The 24,375-nt window shown below is 35.1% G+C and overlaps 1 protein-coding gene across 8 annotated transcripts; it reads right to left on the bottom strand.

Moving 5' to 3' along the window:
* Positions 1-621: 621 nt before the first annotated feature.
* LOC106060776 (uncharacterized) lies at positions 622-23,809 on the bottom strand. Of its 8 annotated transcripts, none has more exons than XR_008778279.1 (5): positions 23,284-23,809; positions 19,027-19,234; positions 9,755-9,958; positions 1,918-5,829; positions 622-1,866 (listed from the first exon to the last, which is right to left on the bottom strand). XR_008778279.1 is itself a non-coding variant. In XM_056031432.1 (5 exons), exons 3-5 carry the CDS (start codon positions 19,160-19,162, stop codon positions 5,267-5,269), a joined length of 903 nt encoding a protein of 300 aa, XP_055887407.1. In that variant the 5' UTR covers positions 19,163-19,234; positions 22,322-22,559; positions 23,284-23,809; the 3' UTR covers positions 622-5,266. The 8 variants fall into 8 exon arrangements, 2 of the variants coding, with proteins under 2 accessions (XP_055887407.1, XP_055887402.1); XR_008778281.1 differs by having other exon boundaries at positions 622-1,934; positions 1,969-5,829; XR_008778280.1 differs by having other exon boundaries at positions 622-2,053; positions 2,088-5,829.
* Between the last annotated feature and the right edge of the window lie 566 nt (positions 23,810-24,375).

Genomic DNA, 24,375 nt, shown 5'->3' with positions numbered 1-24,375 from the left:
GGTACCCATTGGAGCTGGGTGGACTCAGATGCGCCTAAGGATTCCGAAGTTGAAAATCCCAGTCTTCACCAGGATTCGAACCCGGGGACCCCGGTTCAGAAGCCAAGCGCTTTACCGCTCAGCTACCGCGCCTCTCCTGGCCTAACTGAAGTCTTATAATTGGTGTAATTGTTTTGAAAAGGTACAATTTCGCAATAAAGAAAAAGTCTACGAAAATGAAGTTTACAAGATTACTATTCGTTTTAATTTAGGTCTAACTTATAATGTATACTAATTAGCTTTTTCTCTTTAAAAAACTGCTTGCATAACTAATTTTAAAAATTAGATTTTTCGCTTTCAGAAAAAAAAGTAGCTGTTGCATCAGAACTTTGAATGGTCTAAAATATTGTGATGTCGGATTTTCAATATCTTTTCTAGTTTACGAGATCTAAACGGGACGGACGACAGACGGTCAGACGGACAGATATTTCGCACAAATAGCGTCTTTTCCCCTTTCGGGGGCCGCTAAAAAATGACTCCAAGACATTGTTTGACTCAGCATAGAAAGAAATGAATGAAAAAACAAAACACTAACTAAAACAGAACTGTCAAACATTTAAAATGAACTAAGAACACGTAATGAACACGAAGTAGATTTATAATTAGTCAAATTCATATAACCAAACGAATTATACAAATTATACAGATATATATTCTATACATATACATTAATGAAGAATGGAACATACGTTCACAAATATACATTACATATTTTAGTGTTAATATCAATACTTTTAATTTAAATATTTCAAGATAATTATATGTAACAAAAGACTACTTAGTTTGATTCAACTTTCTGCTACTGGCAAGGAAATGTAGCAGGCGTAATGGGAAGTACCTGACGTTGAGTTGTTTCACTACGTTAATGCACTCTTTCCTTTGTCGTCCTCTTTCCCTCCAAGTCTTGGCACCTGTGGTTGTAGACTGTTCTAGTTGTTTGAATATAGGACACTTCTACTGTGTTCTAAACACATCTGCCTAGTTTCATCATTTCATCCTGTCATCTCGTCTGCTTGTTCGTCAGTGTTCTTTCAATACAATGTTTCATAAGGAATACTTCTTGGAGAATGTATGACAACAAACTGCTTCGCGAGTGTGGCAGTTGAATTGACCACTCTGATTTTCTACGCCTGATTCTTTATTACAGAAGATTGTTTCGTTTATAACTTTTCAACAATAAAATAGTTGAAATTTAAGAGAACGGCAACTGTGTATTTCAGGATTTAAATCTTTATATTGGAAGAGTTCATCTGATTATAGAGCTTACGAACCATTAGGCCAGCGATTTTTAAAATGTACTCTCTAAGTCACTAACTTAATGTTGAACTATTTGCATAAATAGACAAATTGAAACTGATAGTCATTTAGATAAGATCTACTATTTAGCTATGTTTATCTTCTGCATGCGTTAAAACATGCTTCTAATAAGATCAATAAAGAGCTGAAATGAATGTTCTTTCGAGTTTATTCTTGGCCTAAAAACTAGAAAAAGACTTATTCACAAGACTTATGTGTAGGCCTATCTATATAAATGTCAATATCACAACACAGTTGCAAGTCTCTAACACAAACCTTACTATAAAATAAACCTTACTATAACACAAACCTTACTATAACACAAACCTTACTATAACATAAACCTTACTATAACACAAACCTTACTATAACACAAACCTTACTATAACACAAACCTTACTATAACACAAACCTTACTATAACACAAACCTTACTATAACATAAACCTTACTATAACACAAACCTTACTATAACATAAACCTTACTCTAACACAAACCTTACTATAACATAAACCTTACTATAACATAAACCTTACAATAACATAAACCTTACTATAACACAAACCTTACTTTAACATAAACCTTACTATAACACAAACCTTACTATAACATAAACCTTACTTTAACATAAACCTTACTATAACACAAACCTTACTATAACATAAACCTTACTCTAACACAAACCTTACTATAACATAAACCTTACTATAACACAAACCTTACTATAACATAAACCTTACTTTAACATAAACCTTACTTTAACATAAACCTTACTATAACATAAACCTTACTATAACATAAACCTTACTATAACACAAACCTTACTTTAACATAAACCTTACTATAACATAAACCTTACTTTAACATAAACCTTACTATAACACAAACCTTACTTTAACATAAACCTTACTATAACACAAACCTTACTATAACATAAACCTTACTTTAACATAAACCTTACTTTAACATAAACCTTACTATAACACAAACCTTACTATAACACAAACCTTACTATAACACAAACCTTAAAACAGAACTCATTGTTATAAAAATAACGATGGCAAATAAAAACAAATATCACCATAAAGAAATCACATAACAAAAGGCCTATTCAAACAAAACAAAGATACAACAAGGCCTAGAATAACTGAGATAATAATACGTTTATTACCACCTCTTATCTACATAACCAAAAAAAATGTCTCAAACATTCCACGTGTATCTGTAAGTTCTGTAGTTAGTACAGTTTTACTATCTATCAATGAGATTATGAAGTAAGTGTGAGGAAAGAAACAAAACAGTTTAATGTCCTCTTAAGACTTACGGCGAAATAATGACAATTTTATATTATAACATGGAACAAACCGAAACAAAAATCTTATATTGAATAATTAATAATAATAATAATTATAACTAGCCTAAAATTCCAGAATATTTTTTTCCTTTGCTTTAACATCAATATCTATATTATGGACCTAAAAACATTATATATAAAAAACTTTTTTGTTACAGCAATATCAAAAAAAAAAATTTACAAAATATACAATAAGGCCTTGAAAATTTATGTAGGCCATCATAAAATGTTTGGATATGTTTAATATATATTTCCTTGCGTGAGAGTCTAACACAATACCCAGTATTTGGACCTGTTGTACAATACAAAATGTTGCAAGGGGAACAAACTCTTTGACAAGACAGTATTTGGACCATGTTGCAGATAATGAAAGGTTTCAAGGAAAGCCAACTCTCTGACAAAACACATTGAGTTATCGGACCATGCTGTACATAACGAATGTTGTGCAAAACGGTGAATAAGGCAACTCTTGAGCAACGTGGCGCTCGGATGGGAACGGTCGTTTAAGGAGACGATTAGACCAATAGGATAGTCAAACAGAACCCTGTTTGCCGTTGGGGTGTCTAAGGACCGAGTTCATTGCACTGGGGGGGGGGGGAATAGAAGAAAGACCCCAAAAAAACGTCACCATCCACACACTGTTACACTGGGGGACATTTTTATGGCGGAGACCTACACGGCTGATGTGATACAGAGAAATTGGGGTGTTTTTATGGCGGAGACCTACACGGCTGATGTGATACAGAGAAATTGGGGTGTTTGTTCAGACACGTAGATGGAGCGAGCTTCTGTGGGCCTAGAGTTCCAAGAGTCTTAGACTTCACTCTTGAGACAACCAAGAAGACTAAGGCACCTTGTTAATGTTGGTCCAAAATCTTATTTGCGTTTGGGATTTATCATTATTTGTATGGGCTACTCAGATGCAATGTTTCAAGTTTACTTTGCAATGACATAACATTTTTACACCAGTCTTCCCCTTCTGCATATTAAAAACATTACTATTCGGTAGTTACACGATGTTTGTAATTGCTTTCATCATTTTAGGATAGTTTTTATTGTTTCACCCAATCCGAAATAAATTTTGTACAAAGCTGGCATTGCATTACTCTATCAATTGCAATAAATATTTATAGTTATTTTTGTTTGAAATCTGACTCATCTACATCGATTAACGCACACATACTGACAGAGCAAAACAAAACTATTTTGATAGGTATGATAAAAGTAACTAGTTGAAATGTTTGTTTTTGGACAATTTAGTTTAGAGCCAATAATGTCATTGCCTGTCAGATCTGTGGCACTCAAATCATTGATATCTAACATATTAGACTTATAAGGGACATTTATTCACATCTTGATCTACAAAAACAGTACCAGTTCAATGGCTTTAACCAAAAACAACAACAATAATAATAAAGCAAAGAATAAGATAAAGAATAGGCCCTAAGAATAGAAACAAGACTAAGAAAACGAATTCAATAATTCAATGAGATTATAATCCACCACAACACATTGTTCTAGTTTCACGATTTAGTTCTGCAAATGTTTCACTCTCTTTCAACAAAATAATCTTACACGAACATCCACTAGAACTAGAACCTATCTAGGTCCACTAGAACTAGCACTTAAGTATTTTTGTCTAGGCCCGCTAGATCCAGATCTAAGCAAAATATTCTTTGGTCTAGGTCCACTAGAACTAGCACTTAAGTATTTTTGTCTAGGCCCGCTAGATCCAGATCTAAGCAAAATATTCTTTGGTCTAGGTCTACTAGAGCTAGCACTTAAGTATTTTTGTCTAGGCCCGCTAGATCCAGATCTAAGCAAAATATTCTTTGGTCTAGGTCTACTAGAGCTACAATCGCTTCCTCCTATGCTGTTAAAGCAAAATTCTCTCTCTCACTGAAATTGTAATTAGCAACACAAAATATTTTGCAACTTTTCTCCTTTAGAATAGAAGTCTTTATGGTTTTGACCCTTGCACTCCCAAGTCATCACGGCACGTGACGCCACTATTTTTTCTTCTTCTTTCCATGGACGGATAATTCCATAAAGACCATTTAATGGCCCACTGGACATGGATAAATATGTAGTACTTTTATGTATATATGCTTTTTTTAGTTTATTCTTTTTTTTTGTGTGTGTGTACTGTATAGGCACATTAGCCTATGTAAGTCAAAGAGTGCATACACATTTTAAAATACGAAGAATAGTTGCAACCGCATACTATCTGATCGCTTCGACATAAACATTGGTAGTTGTCTCTGCACTTCTGTAGTTAGTATATCTATGTATCGTCTCGCGTGTGAAGTTTATTTTGTTGTAGCTGAGGGTTCATTGAATCAGATTCCAAAAAAAGAAAAAAAAATATATCTGATTTGATGTTACAGTTGAAAGAAATTTTTATCTTCATAATGATTGTCATTATTATGTAACTTAAACTGGTCAAAACATTAACGTGCAGTTATTGCGTTTAGAGTGTTGTACTTTCAAGCAAGACACTTCATGGACAAAAAACTCGATAGAAGAATGTGTGGAACCAATAGGATTGGTCAAGAAAATAAACTCGTCCAACAGACGTCAGTCAGTATCGTCTTCCAAGTCACTTATTTCCATGTCTGCGTCTTCATCGAGGATATCATCGATATCATCCATCCAAACAAAATCTTCATCAGCTTCGTACGTGTCAGAATCAAGTAAATGTTCACTAATGTCGTCATCCGTGTTTCCAAATGGCGACGACTTGTCGTCTGCGTCTCTCTTTGGTCGCTTCTTAGACTTCCGTTTCTTGTGTTTTCCAAGTCTCGCTTCACAGATGAACTGAAGTTTTTCCTCCCAACAGCTGTTGAACCGCCAATCAAAATGATCCACGTTCCATTTGAGAACGACACAAGACAAATATTCAGGACCAATAATGATGTGGCCTTGAATCTTTGGCGGGGACCATTTGGCCACTGGGCCTTTAGTCAATGACACGCTGTGGACATTAGTATTGTTAACAGCTGCTTGAGTAGACGACCATCTTAGCGAGTCTCCTTCTAAACTTGTACCACGATTGTCTTGGTGTCCTTGCAATGGATCAAAGGGAAACAAAGCTTTCTGGTCAGTGAAGATAAGTCCAGTGAACAGTTTGTATTCTTCTTCTGAAAAGGAAACAAATATAATAGTGAACTCTGAACTCAACTTTTGAAATCATAAAACAATTATCAGACTCAGGTAAATGTTAGTTAAAGGACCTTCCTTCAGGGAACAGTACCAAGGATAAAAAGAAGAGGCAGACAGAGAAATCGATCAACATAAAGAATGCAAAAGAGAGGAATGGAGAAGGCGGTCAACAGATCTTGTGTGGTTCCCCAACATTCCAACAGACTAAAGGGGTAGGTGAGGTGTGGATGAGGTAACAACTTGGAACTGCTGTTTGACGTCAAGAGAATCTTAGGAATGAAAAAAAGCTTCTTGTGATGAAACTGCGGTGAATGGAAGGGCATCCCTTGGTCTAAGAAAACAATGAGTACTTTCCTTTTATCTAGCCCCCCCCTCCCTTACTTTTACATTCACGTATGGCGGTGTTATTAATGTTCAATAAAGATCAATTGTAATGAATCAAACGATGGTTATCAGACAAAAATATATAACTACGATCTAGGAATTTTTTAGCCTTAGGCAAGTACATTTTTTTAAATACAAAAAACAAAATGCTGCTTTACAAAGTATCTTTCCACATTTTTAACTTAATAAAATAATGTTTGTCTTAATTTTTAATACTGTTTGTCAGTCTGTGCAAAAATCAAAGTGCATTTGAAAATCTGATTTCACCTACAACTATGTACGTTTAATGGATTACTCTTGATTTTCTATTTATTTTTAGGGCAACATAATTATCACCCTTTAATGAATCTCCATTAGTGAAGCATTGTACACGTAATAATTAAGAATTTTAAAAACATCTCGGTAAATTTGTTTCTTTTCAAGTGACAGTGTCAGTTAAATCATTTGGACTTTAGTGGAGTTTTTTTACGATCAGCTTATGATTGTCAAGGATCCTGAATTGAACTTCACAATTGTCAACTAAATCAAAAGAATTGGGCTAAAGCTTTAACACTATCCCAATGCATGGCAGTTAATCTTCGTATCAGATCTCCTTCATTAGTTAATAGACCATTTGTTGTTGTTTTCAACAAGTTGCAAGTCACTAAATGAAAGTCTGATATATCCTTCCTATTGAAAGTATTTAGTTCTATAAACAGGAGAGCTTAGAAACTTTCTGCATTGCTAAAAAGTCTATCTGTTAAATGACCTAGCTTAACAACACTGGCTTTCTTCTCTACACTGGAGACACCAACAAGCTGGCTATTTAGAGTTTTTCCGCCATGTATCTCCAATAGGACCTCGATGCTACGCATACAGACGCACATACATCCCCAACACAGGTTGACACACCTAGAAACAAGGCACATATACACATATGACAGACACACACACTTAAGACACCAACAAGTCGTGAGACACCTACAAGTTATGAGACACCTAAATAGCGCCGATGTCTCGTTTGATACTGTCCTGATACACATTTTTAATGTCCAACCATAAGGGCGATGGTATCTGATGGCAGTCACATACCAGACGTCAATACACACACACACACACACACACACACACACAAGTAGAGGGCATTTCAAAATAAATTAAGATTACAATCATCTGCCCTTTTGTAAAATAATGTGTCTCAGGACCTTTGAGTGCATCGTTCAATTTTGACTGATGTCACCAAGTTTGTGAGTTGATGTCTTGCCTCGAATGAGGTTTTCAATTTCATGTAACATGATTCATTAACAAAATTACAAGCTATTTGAATTAATTCTTCCACTTATAAATATTCGGACTTCATGATGTAGCTAAGAGGAAATGTAATCACAATCGGATTATTAAAATACATAAATGGACAATGCATATTCTGAGGTATCTACAGTGCATTTTCCTGCTATTAAAAAGTTTTATTTCAAAAACCTAATCTGCTATTCTTACTGACTTAGACCCTCCCGCGCCGTTCGGAACATTTGCCGTCAAGCTGTTTACACAAAAATCTGTCACTGGTAATTTCTGAAGCCTCTTCCCACCTGCCATGAGGACCTCCATGAATGTGTGGCGTCAAGTTGTACTAGGATATCATCGCAACTCTTCTTATGCGTAATTCATTTTGTCGGAGAACATGTCCCGCAAACCTCATGCGACGCTCTGTCACAATCTTACTAAGGTGTCAACTTTCAGTTCGGCATAGGATTTCCTTCATTTAGACCCGATCTCTATAAATGACTCCTAAGAGCTGTCTTAGCCATCTTTGTTGAGCCACATTTAGTGTTTTTCAATTTTGGCAGATGACTATTCACTGCACTTTATTAATGGAGCCCCGCCACTGATGAAATGTGTAACCTCTCTTGAATACGGTCTGGGATTCAAGTGACTGTAGTTTGCTTTAGATATTTATATCGAAAGTGGAAGTTTTATCGTTAAAATCATCTGTTGGGGGTTTTAAACTAAAAAATTTCAGGAGTTTTATTTTTCAATTCAAAACCCCATTTAGCTACGGTCATAGAATTTAGTAACTGTAGTTTGCTTTAGAATAATATTGAAGATAGAGGTTTTCCACCTCAAAACGCTCTGTAGGGGGATTTTAAACTCAAAACCATCTGGAGGGGTTTTAAACTTAAAAAAAAAAGCCATCAGTAGGAGAGGGATTTAAACTCAAAACCCCCAATTGGCTTGGCTACGCTCAAATAATTATAGTGTGTAATTTGCTTTTTTTTTATATTGAAGAAGTATTTTTTAGCATCAAACCCATCTGAAGGGGAGTTTAAACTCAAAACCTTTTTGACAACGCTCATAGCATTTTGAGTGTGTAATTTGCATTTTTCTTACATTGAAGATGAATTTTTTAGCTTCAAACCCCGCTTGCGGGGAGTTTAAACTCAAAACCCCTTTGACTACACTCACAACATTTTGAGTGTTTAATTTGCTTTGTTTTTAATATTAAAGAGGTATTTTTTACCTTCAAACCCCGCTGAATTGGTGTTTAAACTCAAAACTGAGTCAAAACCCATTTAGCTACACTCATAACATTTTGAGTGCGTAATTAGCTTTTTTTTATACCGCGTATTGAAGAGGTATTTTTTAGCTTTAAACCCTACTTAAAAGGAGGGAGGGGTAAACTCAAAACCTCTTTGGCTACGCTCATAGAATTTCGAGTGTGTAATTTGCTTTTTTTTATACTGCAGAGGGGGTTTATCGTAATTTTGGAGGGGGTTTTAAAATCCAAATCTTTCTTAACTGTGCTCTTGGAATTTGGGGATTGTCGTTTGCATTTTTTTGTTTTGTCTTATAGAAGATGCTGATTTAACTGCAATAACCCCTGGTAGGGGGTTTTAAACTCAAACCCCCGCTGGTAGGTTTTTTTTAACACGAACCCCCCTGGTAGGGGTTTTTAAACTCACCCCCCCCTGGTAGGGGGTTTTAAACTCAAAACCCCCTAGTAGTTTTAAACTGAAATCTCCCTTGGCTGTGCTGGGGCAAGTGATGGTTTAGTATTAAAATCTCACCTAAAATAAACTAAATCAAAGCAAAAAATCAGTCACTAGATTCTGATTCCCCCCCCCCTGCTGGGGGGGGGAGGATTTCATTTCGGGGGGGGGGGTTGAACCCCAAGAACCCCCCCTGGCTACGCCCATGATATATATATATATATATATATATATATATATATATATATATATATATATATAAACAAAACAAACAATTATTTAGTTGACTATTGGTAAGTAATTACTTTGTTTGGTATCTCAAACAAGGGAAAGAAATAGTACTTGATTGAAGTGGTGGTATAAGCTGAATTAATCCCCTTTATAGAATTTCGTCTGAGTATATTTTTTTTGTACTTTGCTTGTTATGTTACTATATTTTATTTGTGGATAATTTTTTTTATGTTTGCAGCATTATTACCTTAAAGAAACAACCGACAACTAAAACTTAGGGGTCGACTTAAGACATAATAGAACATTATTGAACAAGACTTGCCTTTGTTTTTAAAATTGGTCTTAAAATAGTTGGTGATGAAACGCTCTTGATTGGATCCATCAAGAGTGACTAAGTTGGCACCTTTCTCCCGGCAGTACTCCTTGGCACCTCCCCAGTGTGACCTGGATCTCTCTGCCATCACAAACAGGTAACAGTAGCGACTATAGCGTATGAAACCAGATGGGCAGTTCCCTCTTCTTGCAGCTGAAACATAAAGTTAGGTCTTGCTAGACTAGTCTAGAACATAAAGTTAGGTCTTGCTAGACTAAAGTATAGAACATAAAGTTAGGTCTTGCTAGACTAGTCTAGAACATAAAGTTAGGTCTTGCTAGACTAGTCTAGAACATAAAGTTAGGTCTTTCTAGACTCGTCTAGAACATAAAGTTATGTCTTGCTAGACTAAAGTATAGAACATAAAGTTAGGTCTTGCTAGACTAGTCTAGAACATAAAGTTAGGTCTTGCTAGACTAGTCTAGAACATAAAGTTAGGTCTTGCTAGACTAAAGTATAGAACATAAAGTTAGGTCTTGCTAGACTAGTCTAGAACATAAAGTTAGGTCTTGCTAGACTATAATCTAGAACATAAAGTTAGGTCTTTCTAGACTCGTCTAGAACATAAATTTATGTCTTGCTAGACTAGTCTAAAACATAAAATTTGGTCTTGCTAGACTAGTCTAAAACATAAAGTTAGGTCTTGCTAGACTAGTCTAAAACATAAAGTTAGGTCTTGCTAGACTAGTCTAAAACATAAAGTTAGGTCTTGCTAGACTAGTCTAGAACATAAAGTTAGGTCTTGCTAGACTAGTCTAAAACATAAAATTTGGTCTTGCTAGACTAGTCTAGAACATAAAGTTAGGTCTTGCTAGACTAGTCTAAAACATAAAATTTGGTCTTGCTAGACTAGTCTAGAACATAAAGTTAGGTCTTGCTAGACTAGTCTAGAACATAAAGTTAGGTCTTGCTAGACTAGTCTAAAACATAAAGTTAGGTCTTGCTAGACTAGTCTAGAACAATCTCGTGCTTCAAAGACAATGTGTAACGCAATGAATTAGCGCTTGTTTAATATTGAAGGTTCATTTTGATAATAAATACGTTCGTTTATAAAAAAGCGTCTGAATGTAAGGTGAGTCATGTGACTCATTAAAGCAGGCATGTCAAACTCATGAAGGTGTATGAGCCACATAAAACCTTACTATGACCTGAAGGGCCGTAGCCAAAAATCAGTTTGAAAAAAATTGGCTTCTAGTTTTATGTAAATTAGAAACAATACAATATAATACAATAATGAATGGAATACCTGTCCCTTAGTTAGTTAAATTTGTAGTACTATTTCATTTATTAAAAACTAGCCTGACATTACCCGCGGCCTGCGGGTCTAAGTTTGTGTTTACTAATGTAGTGGATTGGATTTAGATGTATGTTAAACTTAGCTAACGATCATTTCACGTTATTTCTCTTTCGCTACGAAAATAAAATTAGTTTTGCGAAAATGGGTTTACCCGAAGCCGATACATTCATATCTATTAAAAACGAAAAGAGCGATAGCTTTGTTAAATGATTGGGATTGGGATTATACAGTGAACAATTAAACGAAATAATTTTTAGTACGCGATTCATGAATGAATATAGATCTAAGGCCTATCTCAACCCGGCTTCGCAGCTTTCGTAAACGAATGCAGTCTATTAAAAATGCTTTAGAAAACCAAATTTGAATGTTTATTTGATCAAAATATGAAATGAATGGACTATAATTAGTAGTATAGTATAAAACTATCTGTGCTAAGAGAAGTTTTATCATCTTAGAGTTGAATTACTACATTAGTAAACACAAACTTAGACCCGCAGGCCGCGGGTAATGTCAGGCTTGTTTTAGGGCTACAATACATACACTAAGGTCTAAGTTGGTACCTAAGAAACATTCCTGCCAAGTTTTATCAAGATTGGTCAAGCGGTTTTGATGTCTATAAGTAACATACATACATACACCTCACATTCTACTTTATAGTATAGAAGAAGATAGACATATGTTACCTGCGACCCGCGGGTCTTTATTTGCGCATTACTGTCGATATAGTCACTGCGAGTGTTTTGTAAACAATTAAACGAAATAATAATGCAATAAGTAAAGCGAATGTGTCAATGTAAAAATAGTGTGAATGAAGCTATCAAATCAAAATAGCTAATAGGCTTAAATCCATTTTTTTTTCAAATTAAAACATTTGCTTGTAGGCCTACATATATTTGATTAAAATTTGAGATGAATGGACTAAATTTTGTATGTTCATGTGTATAAAGTATAAAGTAGATCTTGAGGTAGACATAGATCTAAATCTAGACTAATCTAGAGTTAAAAATTGGCTTTTATAGAGTTCATTCTGTGCTGCGCATGTGTGAACTTTTTTTCATGAATGAATATAGGCCTATCTCAACACGGCTACGCAGCTTTAGCGAACAGCGAACGAATGTATTAAAAATGCTTTAGAAAAACAAATATGAATGTTAATTTTATTAAAATATGAAATGAATGGACAATAATTAGTATGTTTATGTGTTAAAGCATAAAACTATCTTTGCGAAAAGAAGTTTTATCATCTTAGAGTTCAATAAGAGTTTTAGACCTAGGCCTAGGAATAGACTCAGTAGAGAGATGTGTTAATGTGTAACCATTGGTAATGTCTAATGAAATAATGTTCGTCAGGAAATCTGTAGTCACAGATATCAGGAACTAATTTATGTAAAAAATGCTTTTGAATAATCTAGTGGATTGGATTTAGATGTATGTTAAACTTAGCTAATAATCCTTTCACGTAATTTCTCTTTCGTTACGAAAATAAAATTAGTTTTGCGAAAATGGGTTTACCCGAGGTCGATACATTCTTATCTATTAAAAACGAAAAGAGCGATAGCTTTGTTAAATGAATGGGATTATAAAGTGAACAATTAAACGAAATAATTTTTAGTACGTGATTCATGAATGAATATAGATCTAGGCCTATCTCAACTCGGCTTCGTGGCTTTCGTAAATGTATGTAGCTTTAGAAAACCAAATTTGAATGTTTATTTGATCAAAATAAAAAGTGAATGAACTTTAATTAATATGTTTATGTGCTAAAGTATAAAACTATCTGTGCGAAGAGAAGTTTTATCATCTTAGTGTTGAATTAGAGTTTTAGATCTAGGGATGGGATTATAAAGTAACAATTAAACGAAATAATTTTTAGTACGCGAATGTAGCTTTAGAAAACCAAATTTGAATGTTTATTTGATCAAAATATGAAATGAATGGACTTTAATTAATATGTTTATGTGTTAAAGTATAAAACTATCCGTGCGAAGAGAAGTTTTATCATCTTAGAGTTGAATTAGAGTTTTAGATCTAGGGATGGGATTATAAAGTAAACAATTAAACGAATTAATATTTAGTACGCGATTCATTACGTTATTGTCTAATGAAAGAATGTTCGTCAGGAAATCTGTAGTCACAGATATAAGGAACTAATTTATGTAAAAAATGCTTTTGAAACACAAAATTGAAGGTTAATTTTAGTATATAATGAAATCAATGGATCTTCTTTTGTATTTTCATGTGTCAAATTAAAAAACTATCTGCGCAAAGTGTATTTCTTAAAATTAGATCTAGGTCTAAATCCTTTCTATCTTTTCTCATGTCAACATTGTAGACATGGCCTAGATCCATAAAATACTATAGCTGTAATAGAGTCGGACAACTTTATTTTTTTTTAGGGTCTTAAGTTTGTTTTAGGGCTACAATACATACACTACGGTCTAAGTTGGTACCCAAGGAACATTCCTGCCTAGTTTTATCAAGATTGGTCAAGCGGTTTTGATGTCTATAAGTAACATACATACATACATACACCACACATTCTACTTTATAATATAGATTACTATGATTACGCATTATTTTCTTTGTCCTCATGCTTGACATCTTTTCTGGGATACAAGTTTATTAATGTATGGTTGTTGCGCCTTCCGTTGCTAGACTAGCTAGCTTTAGCAAAGGTAAATTGTACTGCAATAATACCTACTATACTTTCTCAACAACGTCCTCGCTTGTTGTGGTGTTATGCATAGAACAGAGCTCAAGTAATTCCTCATGTATCTTAAAATTTCTGTCACAGGCCCTTATGAATATAGCCAACTGTGTTTACACCCGTTATATCAGTGGACTCATCGAGAGCCAATGAAAATAATTTAAAATCAGCTAATTTGTTCTTTAATAGTTAACTCAAGCTGGCCGACATTTATTTATTCTATCTGCCACAGTGTTCTTAGTTAATGTTATTTCTTAAATTCTTTTAATGTTTTCACCTTATCTGGATAAATTACTTCCTCAACTTTAACGACACACTCCTTAATAAAATACCCTTCACTAAATGATTTACTATGGCTTGCTATTGAGTTTCACCAAATGTAGCTGCCTTTCGCTGCAGACTCACTCTCGTTTTTCAGTTTAACAAATACTATTTGTTGATTTTTTAAATATTTTTCAATTCATGTACCTTGTCATCCATCATTTGTCAAGTGTAAGCATCAAACGCCTTGTTGTGATTACCGTAATGGCGTTTGACATTGTACTTTTTGGGCACTCTAATGCAGTAATTACATATTTGACAGTGAATACCGATGTGCAAAAAATAATTGAACGCCCATCTTTCTTGAAACGATCTAATTTCGTTCTTAATTTTTCTTTTAGTAGCAGTTGTTGCTGTAGGTACTGATTCTTTATCAGTATTTAAATCCATTATTCTGGGAAATGAAATTGTCAGTAAACTAGTGTAACATTGTCTTGTGACCGCAGACAGTACTGAATAGACTGAATATACAGGGGGCCTAGTAGTCACTAAAATAAAATAAAATTACAATATTAATCACTGATATTTTTTCTGTAATTCTAACTCTAACATAATGGCTTATTTATGATTTGATTAAAATAAATTCTCCAAAATTTTTGTTTCCGAACATCTAATCATTATAGGATGCTTAATAACTTCAATGAAGTTGATTGTTACGGTTTAGTTTTTTTTTTATAGTTTTGTTTTGTTTTTTTTGCAGTAAATATTTTACCTGAAAATTAGTGGTGACTGTTAAACGCTTAATAAGTTAACATTATTTTGATATTTCTAGAGGTGGCCAAGCGTGCCACTTGCAAAGTAGTGGCGCGCTGTGTTTGACATGCCTGCATTAAAGTTTACAATAATGACTTCGAAAATGTATATGTGTTGAATTACTGCCTGTAGTTTATGGGCCCCTTCAGCTCTTTCACTAGTTACTTGGTATGTACAGAAGCTTTACAACGAGTCGTGTGTAAATGTGTGTGAATATAACTTTCATAAAGAATCTCAAGCTATTGCCTTCATTGGAAACTATTTGGCTAAGAAATGAAACTTTAAAAAAAAAAGTTTATAGTAAAAAAAAAAAGACGAGATGAAAATACCAATGCTCAAGAATGTGAATCAATGTTTCTGATGAGACCCCAGACCTACATATATATTTTATTATATCTGTGGATGAGACCTAATCGAAGATGGCTAATCAACAAAAGTCCCTGAATAAATCTCTATTAATATTTCTTTAGTAAGGACTTCTCGTTAAGGAAATGTTCCTTAATTATTTTTGTTGTATAGTAAGTTATAAATTATTCAAATACAAACTTTAGTAAACTAACATCTTAATGATCTATTACAGAAGGTCCTTCAAAGAAGAAGACTGTGAGGCGCTCTTCGTGTCGTGCTCCTTAGTCGTACATAAGAATCTGATCCTGGCTGATACAGGCAACCCGTTTCATGCTCTGATGGTGTACACAATTTTTTTTCCTAGCATATGGAAATGTCCTTTTGTGTCTTTCCGAGTACTTTATTTAGTTATTTTTTATTACCTTTTTTTGTAGTTGTACATGAATGGTAACTGTGTATTCTATACTTAGGCAATGCTTTACTTTCCTTCAAGATGTGCATGACTCTATTGGCCTAGCTTTCGTGTTGCTAGCGATGATGAGTTGAACTGTCTTCCTACTAGTGGCGGCAAGAGAACACGAAATGGTGCAGACATTTGACGAATCAGGTGCAAGCACTTATGTGATCACAACTTGCAGTTGTTGTGCTCACTTCAGACAAGGGTCAGATACCCAAACACAGGATTTAACTGCTGCTAAGACAGAACTTAGTTATAACATGGACTTAAAGGACTCTCATATTTTAAAGCAGTCACATTTTGATGCACTTCATAAAAAGTCACTTTAAATAGAAGGACTTGATAGAATGCCAACTGACATCTAGACCTGACTGCACATAGTTCTAGATAGATAACTGACACATAAGCTACCAAACATTGTACGCAAGTCTAGACATACAGTCCCTTTCCCCTCTCCCTCCTATAAACACCTGAAGTGTGGTAACTGTTACATGTGTTATGCCGCACCTAGAACCAGATCTTATATACCTGGTCTCGTTCATCTAAAGGACAGTCTGTTGGTGTGTGTGTTTGTGTGTGTGCGGTGTGAGGGGGACATGATAGTGGCGGTGCCAAGAATGTACACAGACCTACACCCACACATTCACCCACACATTCACCCACACACGCACACATATATATTGATTGGTAGCTAATCCAATGTCTGTGTTTTAAATGCAGTGTAGATGGATCCGTAAAAAAACATCTAGACTTAACTCGTGAAGTCAATAAGACGACATTGGAAATGTTATAGGTGTAACTGAAAACTGAATCAACAAGACACGTACAATGTACTACATAATAAACTAATGCCTTTTTTTTAAAAAATTGTAATGTAAATACAAAATTAAGTATATATTTATTTTTATAATCTCTGCTTCTAATAGACATCCCCTAATATTCTAAACAGACAGTCAACATGCGCAGTAATGCAAACACAATAAGCTATCTCTATATTTCCGAAAAGAAAAGAAAGCTCTAAAGAGAAGTAACAATGTTTACCAACATTGAATTAGACAAATTTGTTGTAAACATTAATTATGAATGAGGTTGTTTATTTCCGATTTCTGCAAACTGAGCTCTACTGGCCTCTACTCTTCAAACTTGCATTGTTTTAGTAGTTCAAGGATGTTGGTTGACCTCCTTCAGCCGTAGAACGACTATCTCGCACACTTCCTCGTGTGGCTGTGGAGCCCTATTTTGAAGAGACACTCCCGTCCACAAATACATGTCGACTGGTACATTGGCTTTGTGCCTGCTTTTCAGATTTTGTCCTATCCTCGTGTACCCAAACGAGGAAGACAGACATGACGGGACAGCTTGAGGCGGGCGGTAGCTGTCCATTGGAATCCTAGGATCCCTCCCACCGACGAAAGTGGCCCCTGGCGCCCTGCTCTACGTCAATTGAGCATTTGAGCTTATAACCGGTGACTGCCACTTCCCGTGTTTGGCCGACGCCAAAGCTGGAGTGTCGTTTCCAGTTTTTGGGGTTAGGGCTTTGAAAAAGCGATTTGAAAGCCTAGGCATTGTTTATAGTCGGAACGATGTCGCCCACACAGCAGTTCCCCCCTCTCTGCGAAGCTGATGTGACCAAAGGAACGGAATATCCGATACAGTTTGGGATCAGTAGCGCCCAGGCTCTGCCAGGCTGTAGCACGGTGTGCCATAATCTGCCTAAGAGTCACCAGCTCCTGATTTTAACTCAGGGTTGTCTCCCGAAGCCTTTCCCGCGTTTGGGTATAGCCGCAAGGATGTAACTCTTGTCTAAAATGAAAACAAAAAGCTAGACTCCCTTCAGCCTCGCAGCATTGTGCATACTTTGTGCACTCCTGAGTCCGGCCCTGATGTATGCTATTTATTTTGACAGCACTGGTCGCGAATTAAGTAACGTTTTGTAACTCTGAAGACTGTAGACAAATTTCTTGAATACATTTCATTTATAATTATCTTTCAACAAACCACGAGATGTGATATTCAGCAAACCAAGAGATCTGGTGTCCAGCCAACCACGAGATGTGGTGTCCAGCCAACCACGAGATGTGATGCCCAGTAAACCAAGAGATGTGATTTTCTGCAAACCACGAGATGTGATTTTCTGCAAACTACGAGATGTGACGCGTTTTTAACCAGCAGTTTCTTTCATTGATTTCAACCAGGCACGTTTCTTTAACTGGTAGACATTTGATTACATCCCCAACAATTAGATCTGTACCACTGGCAGTTGGAAACAGTTTTGACTTGCATCTATATTTCGTTTCACATAAATCCATTCTAGTTTTTAAGGTCATCTATCTATACATTTCTTTTCAAGGTCAGTTGTTCTATTTAATCAACCGTGGGTGAAGGTTGCAGACGATAGATCACACCCTAGTGTGTCTAATTCGTTGGATTCACATTGCTGAGCAAGACAAAGAATTGGTCGAGAACACTTGGCAAACGCAGGAATACAAAAAAATTGAATCCTTGTTGAAGTTGAAAGTCTATATTTTAACTTCAGAAAATAATTCGAACAGGCCAATTAAAAAAAAAATAAGTTTGATATTCCGAGACTCAAGGGAGTGCTTTTGATAACACACATTGCAATCTTTTGTTATGCTAAGCTTTTCCCAGACATCTATCGCGTAGAATCTTTTTATTGGTTTTCCGAACTTTTTGCCTAAGCCACGACTAGTCAAGGACTTATCTAGATTGAGACTTGCGGTCTGAATTAAGCATCGAAAATTGTGAGCCACAGTAATGTTGACTTTTTTCTTGACTAGATTTGTTTGATGTTTTATTTTGATGAGAAACACTTGCACGGTGACAAGAACTAAAGTGTAGTGATGTGCTCATTTATATGGAATTAAAAACTAAAATTTTGATCCTTTCACAAGACAGAGACATATTATTACTTTTAACATGGCACTATTAACTATAGTAAAAACTTAAAGGCATTATTTTAGTGATGATATTATTTTCCATAAGACAATATGCAAAATAGAATATTAATAATCACAGAACTGCACAGACAAGACGATAAAAATGACCACATACAATTATAGGCAAGAAGATATTAATGATCGCATACAATTAGGCCTATTGACGAGATGATATACTGGCCACATATAATTATTGACGAGATGATATACTGGCCACATAAAATTATAGGCAAGAAGATATTAATGACCGCATACAATTATTGAGGAGATAATATACTGGCCAAATACAATTATTGACGTAACGTAATTACAGACTATTTAATGTATGTCGCAAATCTCGCAAACAGAATGTTTTTGTAAATGAAAAACGTCTATTCTTACCTTCTTCCAATCGTCGGATACGTTTGAGAAAAGATTGTTTTTCTTTTGAGTTGATACACACACAAGGGTTTGAACTGTTTCCTCTGCCCTCCAGAATTATAAGTAAGGACAGCACGACCAGCCTCAAGATATACATGCTCTAACTGATGTGGTCATTGCTGCAGGCTGCACCACCTGAGTGGTCACATTATTCCGGCATGTTGATGGCCTGTCGGTCACAGAAATAAAACATCCACCATGTAGGCATTGATCAAACTGTCCTGTATATCAACATGGCAGTATAATAACAGTTTAGTTAGACTCATAACATCCATTTTCTCTCTCTCTCTCTCTCTCTCATTTAGCCCTCCCCCCACCCAAACCACCCACAACTGTATTTAGACATTCTGTGTTGTCCACCAGACCCTGAAGAGTCTAGTAGGATAAAAAAAAACACACTCATTTTCGTCGACGCACAAACGCCCTCTGATCACCTTCCCCGCTAGCTGGTCGTTTTATTTTTCTACTAACATTGAGGCTAGAATTACATAATTGTTTTTTTGTTTTCGGATGTCCATTCAGAATTAAAAATAATGACATCCCAGCCCAAACTGGCAGACAAGGTTTGAACCAGGGATCATCGAAACGACAGTTCAAAGCGCATACGAGACTACCAGGCAATGAGCCAAGAAAAACAATATTAATTTACAGACAGTTCTTGTCTATAGTTACCGTACTGTGAAACGATGTTAACAGTTTAAAAGGTTACAAAGACAGTTTGTGTGGAAACACAAACTTAAAATCGGCCCCGCATATGGTCCACCCAGGCAGGTAAAAAGGCAGGTTTCAATGTTTTCAAAGAGAATATCAGAATGACAGAGAAAAATTGAGAAAAACGGTTGACAGATCTTGTGTGGTGCCCCAGCGGTCCAGCAGACCAAAGGTTAGGTGAATGTGAAGTTAGATGTGAACCTGGCCTAACCATGGCCTAACTGAAGTCTTATCATGAATATCTAATTGATCTAATTGTTTTGTAAAGGGATCAATCAATAAAATTCAAATCCTCAAGAAAAAAACATTTCCGTAAAAAAAAATATTTTTTTTCCTTTGGTTGAGTGTTTTATAGCCTACACTGTGGGGTGCAGTTCACGCGATAATATGAAAAACTACTTATTAATTGTTGTTTTAAATTCTGTCCAACCTATTTGCATACTAAATAGATTATTTCTCTTTAAAAAATAGTTAAAATTTTTTCATGTAAATGAATATAGTAGTTAGTATGGCACAACTTCCTTAACTTAGCAATACAAATGTAAAAAAATAATTTTTTGACAAAAAGTTCTAAAACCGTTGCCATAAATGTGTTGCAAATATAGCTTCTGCTTGGTCCTCCAACTAAAGAGCCTCATGTGTTTATCACTATTAATAGTGAATAGTTGTAAAAGTTGTGTATTTTAATGAAAAATCTGCTTGCATAGATAATTTTTTAAATTAGATGGTTCACTTTTGGAAAAGAAAAAAGTAGCCGTTGCATTATAACTTTGAATGATCTAAAATATCATGATGTCCGATTTTCATTTTCTCTTCTAGTTTCTGAGATCTAAACAGATGTACAACAGACAGGCCACACAAAACTAATAGCGTCTTTTCCCCTTTCGCGGGCCGTTAAAAAACTTTTGGAGATGTTCATGCATGGAGACAAATCCTTCAATAGCAAACTTTTTGACCTGTCCGGTGTACAGAATATTGGAAGCCTAGATACACTATGTTTTTTTTTTTTTTTAAATCTCTTTGATTATGTATGTGCACTTTTAAGCCCTGTAGAAACCAATTTTCTCAACGCTTTCCGTTTGTAGATTGTATTTAGTTGGTTACAAAGAAATGTAATGAAGCATGGGCAGCACTGACCGTGAGAATCTCCACATAGATATATGCTAAGCTTAATGACAAGACTGGCCACAGCACCAACGTGGAAACAACGATTTCATAACATTTCAGTTCATGGAGTACGAGAACAAAAAACAACGAAACATCTGGTTTATATTTTTAAACAATATGTATGGTGGGTTGTTGTTTTTTTCCGAATGTTGGTTCATTTTGTTTTTAAATTTAAGTTTTGTGATGAAGCTTTTCAAGCCTTTAAAATGGCTGTAATGCTATTTGAATAATAACCTTGTTCACTCTTTCAAAATATTCGTTTTATTACTTTTTACCAAACACTGCACATCAAAACGGATAGAGTGTAAAACAGTTAAAACGATATACTATTCAACTTGCTGTTCTCATAACTTTATATAAAGCGATTTGTCGTAGTGTGTAGCTCAGAACTTAACAACGTTTCACTTGCATGTATCCTGTTTGGATTCTCAATCTAAGCGAACTAACGAGAATGACTGTACACTTATCTCAAACTGTTTGGCTAAAGGTTTGGAGAGAAGTTGTGTTTTGGTTTGTATGACTTCAACAACAACAACAAAGTCATTAGGTGTTCTACAGACTGCACAGAAACACAGGGGCAACAGCTAAATATAGATCTGCATTTAAATAGCCATTTGATTCTTTACTTCATGTCTGAAGGTACCAAATGTTTTACTTTGACATGTTTAGCTCAGAGCTAATTGTGGCCACCAAAAATATTACAGATTTTAAAAATTAGAAATGTGTCAATATTTGTGTGACATTAAATTACAATAAACACTGAATCTGATCTTATAAAATACAAATGATTACGCCCTGCGCATGTTCCCAGGTCAATATTATCATGCATGTTAATTAATGACTAAACTGCGCCAAGTCGTTGGTTTTCCTGGCTGATACAGGCAACCCATTCCATGCTATAATAGCACTAGGGAAGAAAGAGCATTAGTACAAATTTGTCCTAGCATATGGAACAAGAAATGTAATGCACTACTTGACGCAAAAGAATTATTTTAAAATGTATAAATAAGTTTGTATCGAAAGAGCTGTTTGGTTTAGTTTGAAAAGTCTTCAACAAAACAGAGTATCGAAGCATATCTATTTCACTTCGTAGTCTTATTTGTTTTCATTTATGTTTCAATTCTTTAAAACTGTTTATTTCTATTGAATACTAAAAGTTTTTTCTATATACTAAATAATATCCTCTCTGAATACAAATATCTGACAATAGTTTTTTAACGTTTCTCTTAGGCTCAATCTTTTCACTATTTTCACACCTATTGTAAAATCCCCTATTGTAAAATCACCTATTGTAAAATCACCCTAGGATTGTATCTGTAGCTCACCATGCAATGTCTCTATATATCATCTACAATTTCACCCCTAATAACATCCTTACTTTCTTTTAGCCTTGAGAAATTCCCATGAGATTTTAGCAACATAAATTTTAGATCTAGCGTCTAGCGTGAGCTAGCTCTTCTACTTTATCTAATTTTTGGTTCAAGTCGCTCTATACGTCCAGTATTATCGGGGCAGTATCTCTGCATGGAATGTCTATCTGCCTAGAGCATGCCGGTACACAAATTGGTTTCATCTGCTGTGATTGATAACATCGTCTGTTATCAGATATTTTGTATCTGAGGCCAAACGAAAAGTAAAAAAAAAATTATAAATATTTTATATATATATATATATATATATATATATATATATATATATATATATATATATATATATATATATATATATATATATATATATATATGTATTTACTGTGCTATAATTAGAGCACAGTACCAGACTTTTAAAAGTGTGTCTTGAGCTCAGTAAGCACATCATTTTGTGTGTGTGTGAAGTGGTAAACTTTAGTTGAAAACAATATACACATTAGAGCAATTTGAGACAAAATAGAATCAGTGAATCATGCCCATGTTGAGGATGCTGGTCACGAGTTTCAACTGTACAATTTTGAACATGATTGATATACTGGTCCAAGGAGGCCCCTTAAAAAGACGAACTGCATGGAAAACTGCCTAATCTGGATATTTGAGCCTTCCAAACAAGTAACAAGAAAAGAAAAGTAATTAGTTTTGATCGCACCACAAACCTGTGTGTGTGAATTACATGTAGATTTAGGAATTTATTTAGAATCCTGTTCATTCTTCATTCGCTTGAACTAGAGAACTTTTATAACGCAGACATTTTTTTCCAAGGAAAAAAAAAGCCGATAGATTTGTAACATGTTTATGTAAATATGTAAAAATAAACACCAAAAAAAAAAAAATCCAACTAAACCTGGCACACCTTATTTCTTGTATAAAATGTCCTACATATAAAACAAAAAAAGCCAAATAGTCCTACCTGATACAATGAGACATTGCCAAATGTCAGCTATGATCTTGTAGTGTATGGCCGTGTAATACGAACCAGTAATTTACGTTTCCAAACTATAAGGAAAAAGTTCATGTGAAATAACAATTGCACATTAATTATGTCGTCCCCATAACTCTATAAATAGTTCACTGATCACCTTAGAACAAGATCACAATGAACAAAATAAGCAATAAAAGAATAATATCGATTCGATTCTCGTAGAAATATATATATGTATAAAAAAAAGGTGCTACTACAGACAGAGCGAGACGCTAGAGAGACACACAAACTCATGCCGCGTGGATCAAGGTATGCGCCGAAGAGGTGATCGCAGTCTTCATTTAAAACAAACAAAAAGACCTTTTAAAATCGAAACTTAATTCGACATCTGAAAGTCACTGGTGCGGAGGGTGTCTTCCCAGGTACACTTCCCCGGGGGCATGCATTAGTTCAGTGAGCAGGAAGACCATTAGACCATTAGATCATAACCTAAGTTTACCAGGTCGCCATTAGTGTATGTGTGTGTGTGTGTGTGTGAGAGAGAGTATATATATATATGTGTGTGTGTGTAAGTGTGAACTGTGTTATCTACTTATAGCATTGAAATAAACACAACTAGCGTATCGGACTGCATAAATTACTCTGAAGTGACTTTACGTTCTAGATGTAGGCTATATATAAATTTTAGTTTGAAGTCATAAATATAGGTTTTAAAGAAATTGATCTACAGAGCTTCGGTAATGGAAGAAGAGAAAAACAAATATGGGTGGGGGGTGGTGGATAAGGTGCCCATGTAAGTATAGAGTGTACATACCAGTTGAGAACAGGGAGGGGGTGGACACTATTTCCCAGAAAAGAATCAATAAAACTGATCTCTCGCCATTCAGCAGAATGCAACAAATCGATTACGTTCCGGACTGCTAAGTTGGCACATTTCACTGTCTGCAGGGAGGTGTATGGGAATACAAATTTGTGAATGAATCGTCACCCCGCCCACATATGAGATGTGCGCATGACACAGAATGGCGGTTGGTACCATTCACAAAGCGTGTATACATTTTTCATTAAGAGAGATATCTC

Source organism: Biomphalaria glabrata, chromosome 1 (genome assembly GCF_947242115.1).
Source record: "Biomphalaria glabrata chromosome 1, xgBioGlab47.1, whole genome shotgun sequence".
Lineage (NCBI taxonomy): Eukaryota > Metazoa > Mollusca > Gastropoda > Planorbidae > Biomphalaria > Biomphalaria glabrata.
This window is presented reverse-complemented; position numbering and strand designations above follow the sequence as displayed.

Excerpts from the sequence above, each read along its gene's own strand:
- LOC106060776 (XM_056031432.1), bottom strand. The coding sequence starts at position 19,162 with ATGTATATCTTGAGGCTGGTCGTGCTGTCCTTACTTATAATTCTGGAG. Across the intron at positions 9,959-19,026 it reads TATCCGACGATTGGAAGAAG|CTGCAAGAAGAGGGAACTGC; the intron begins GTAAGAATAGAC and ends TTTATGTTTCAG. Across the intron at positions 5,830-9,754 it reads GACCAATTTTAAAAACAAAG|AAGAAGAATACAAACTGTTC; the intron begins GCAAGTCTTGTT and ends TTTCCTTTTCAG.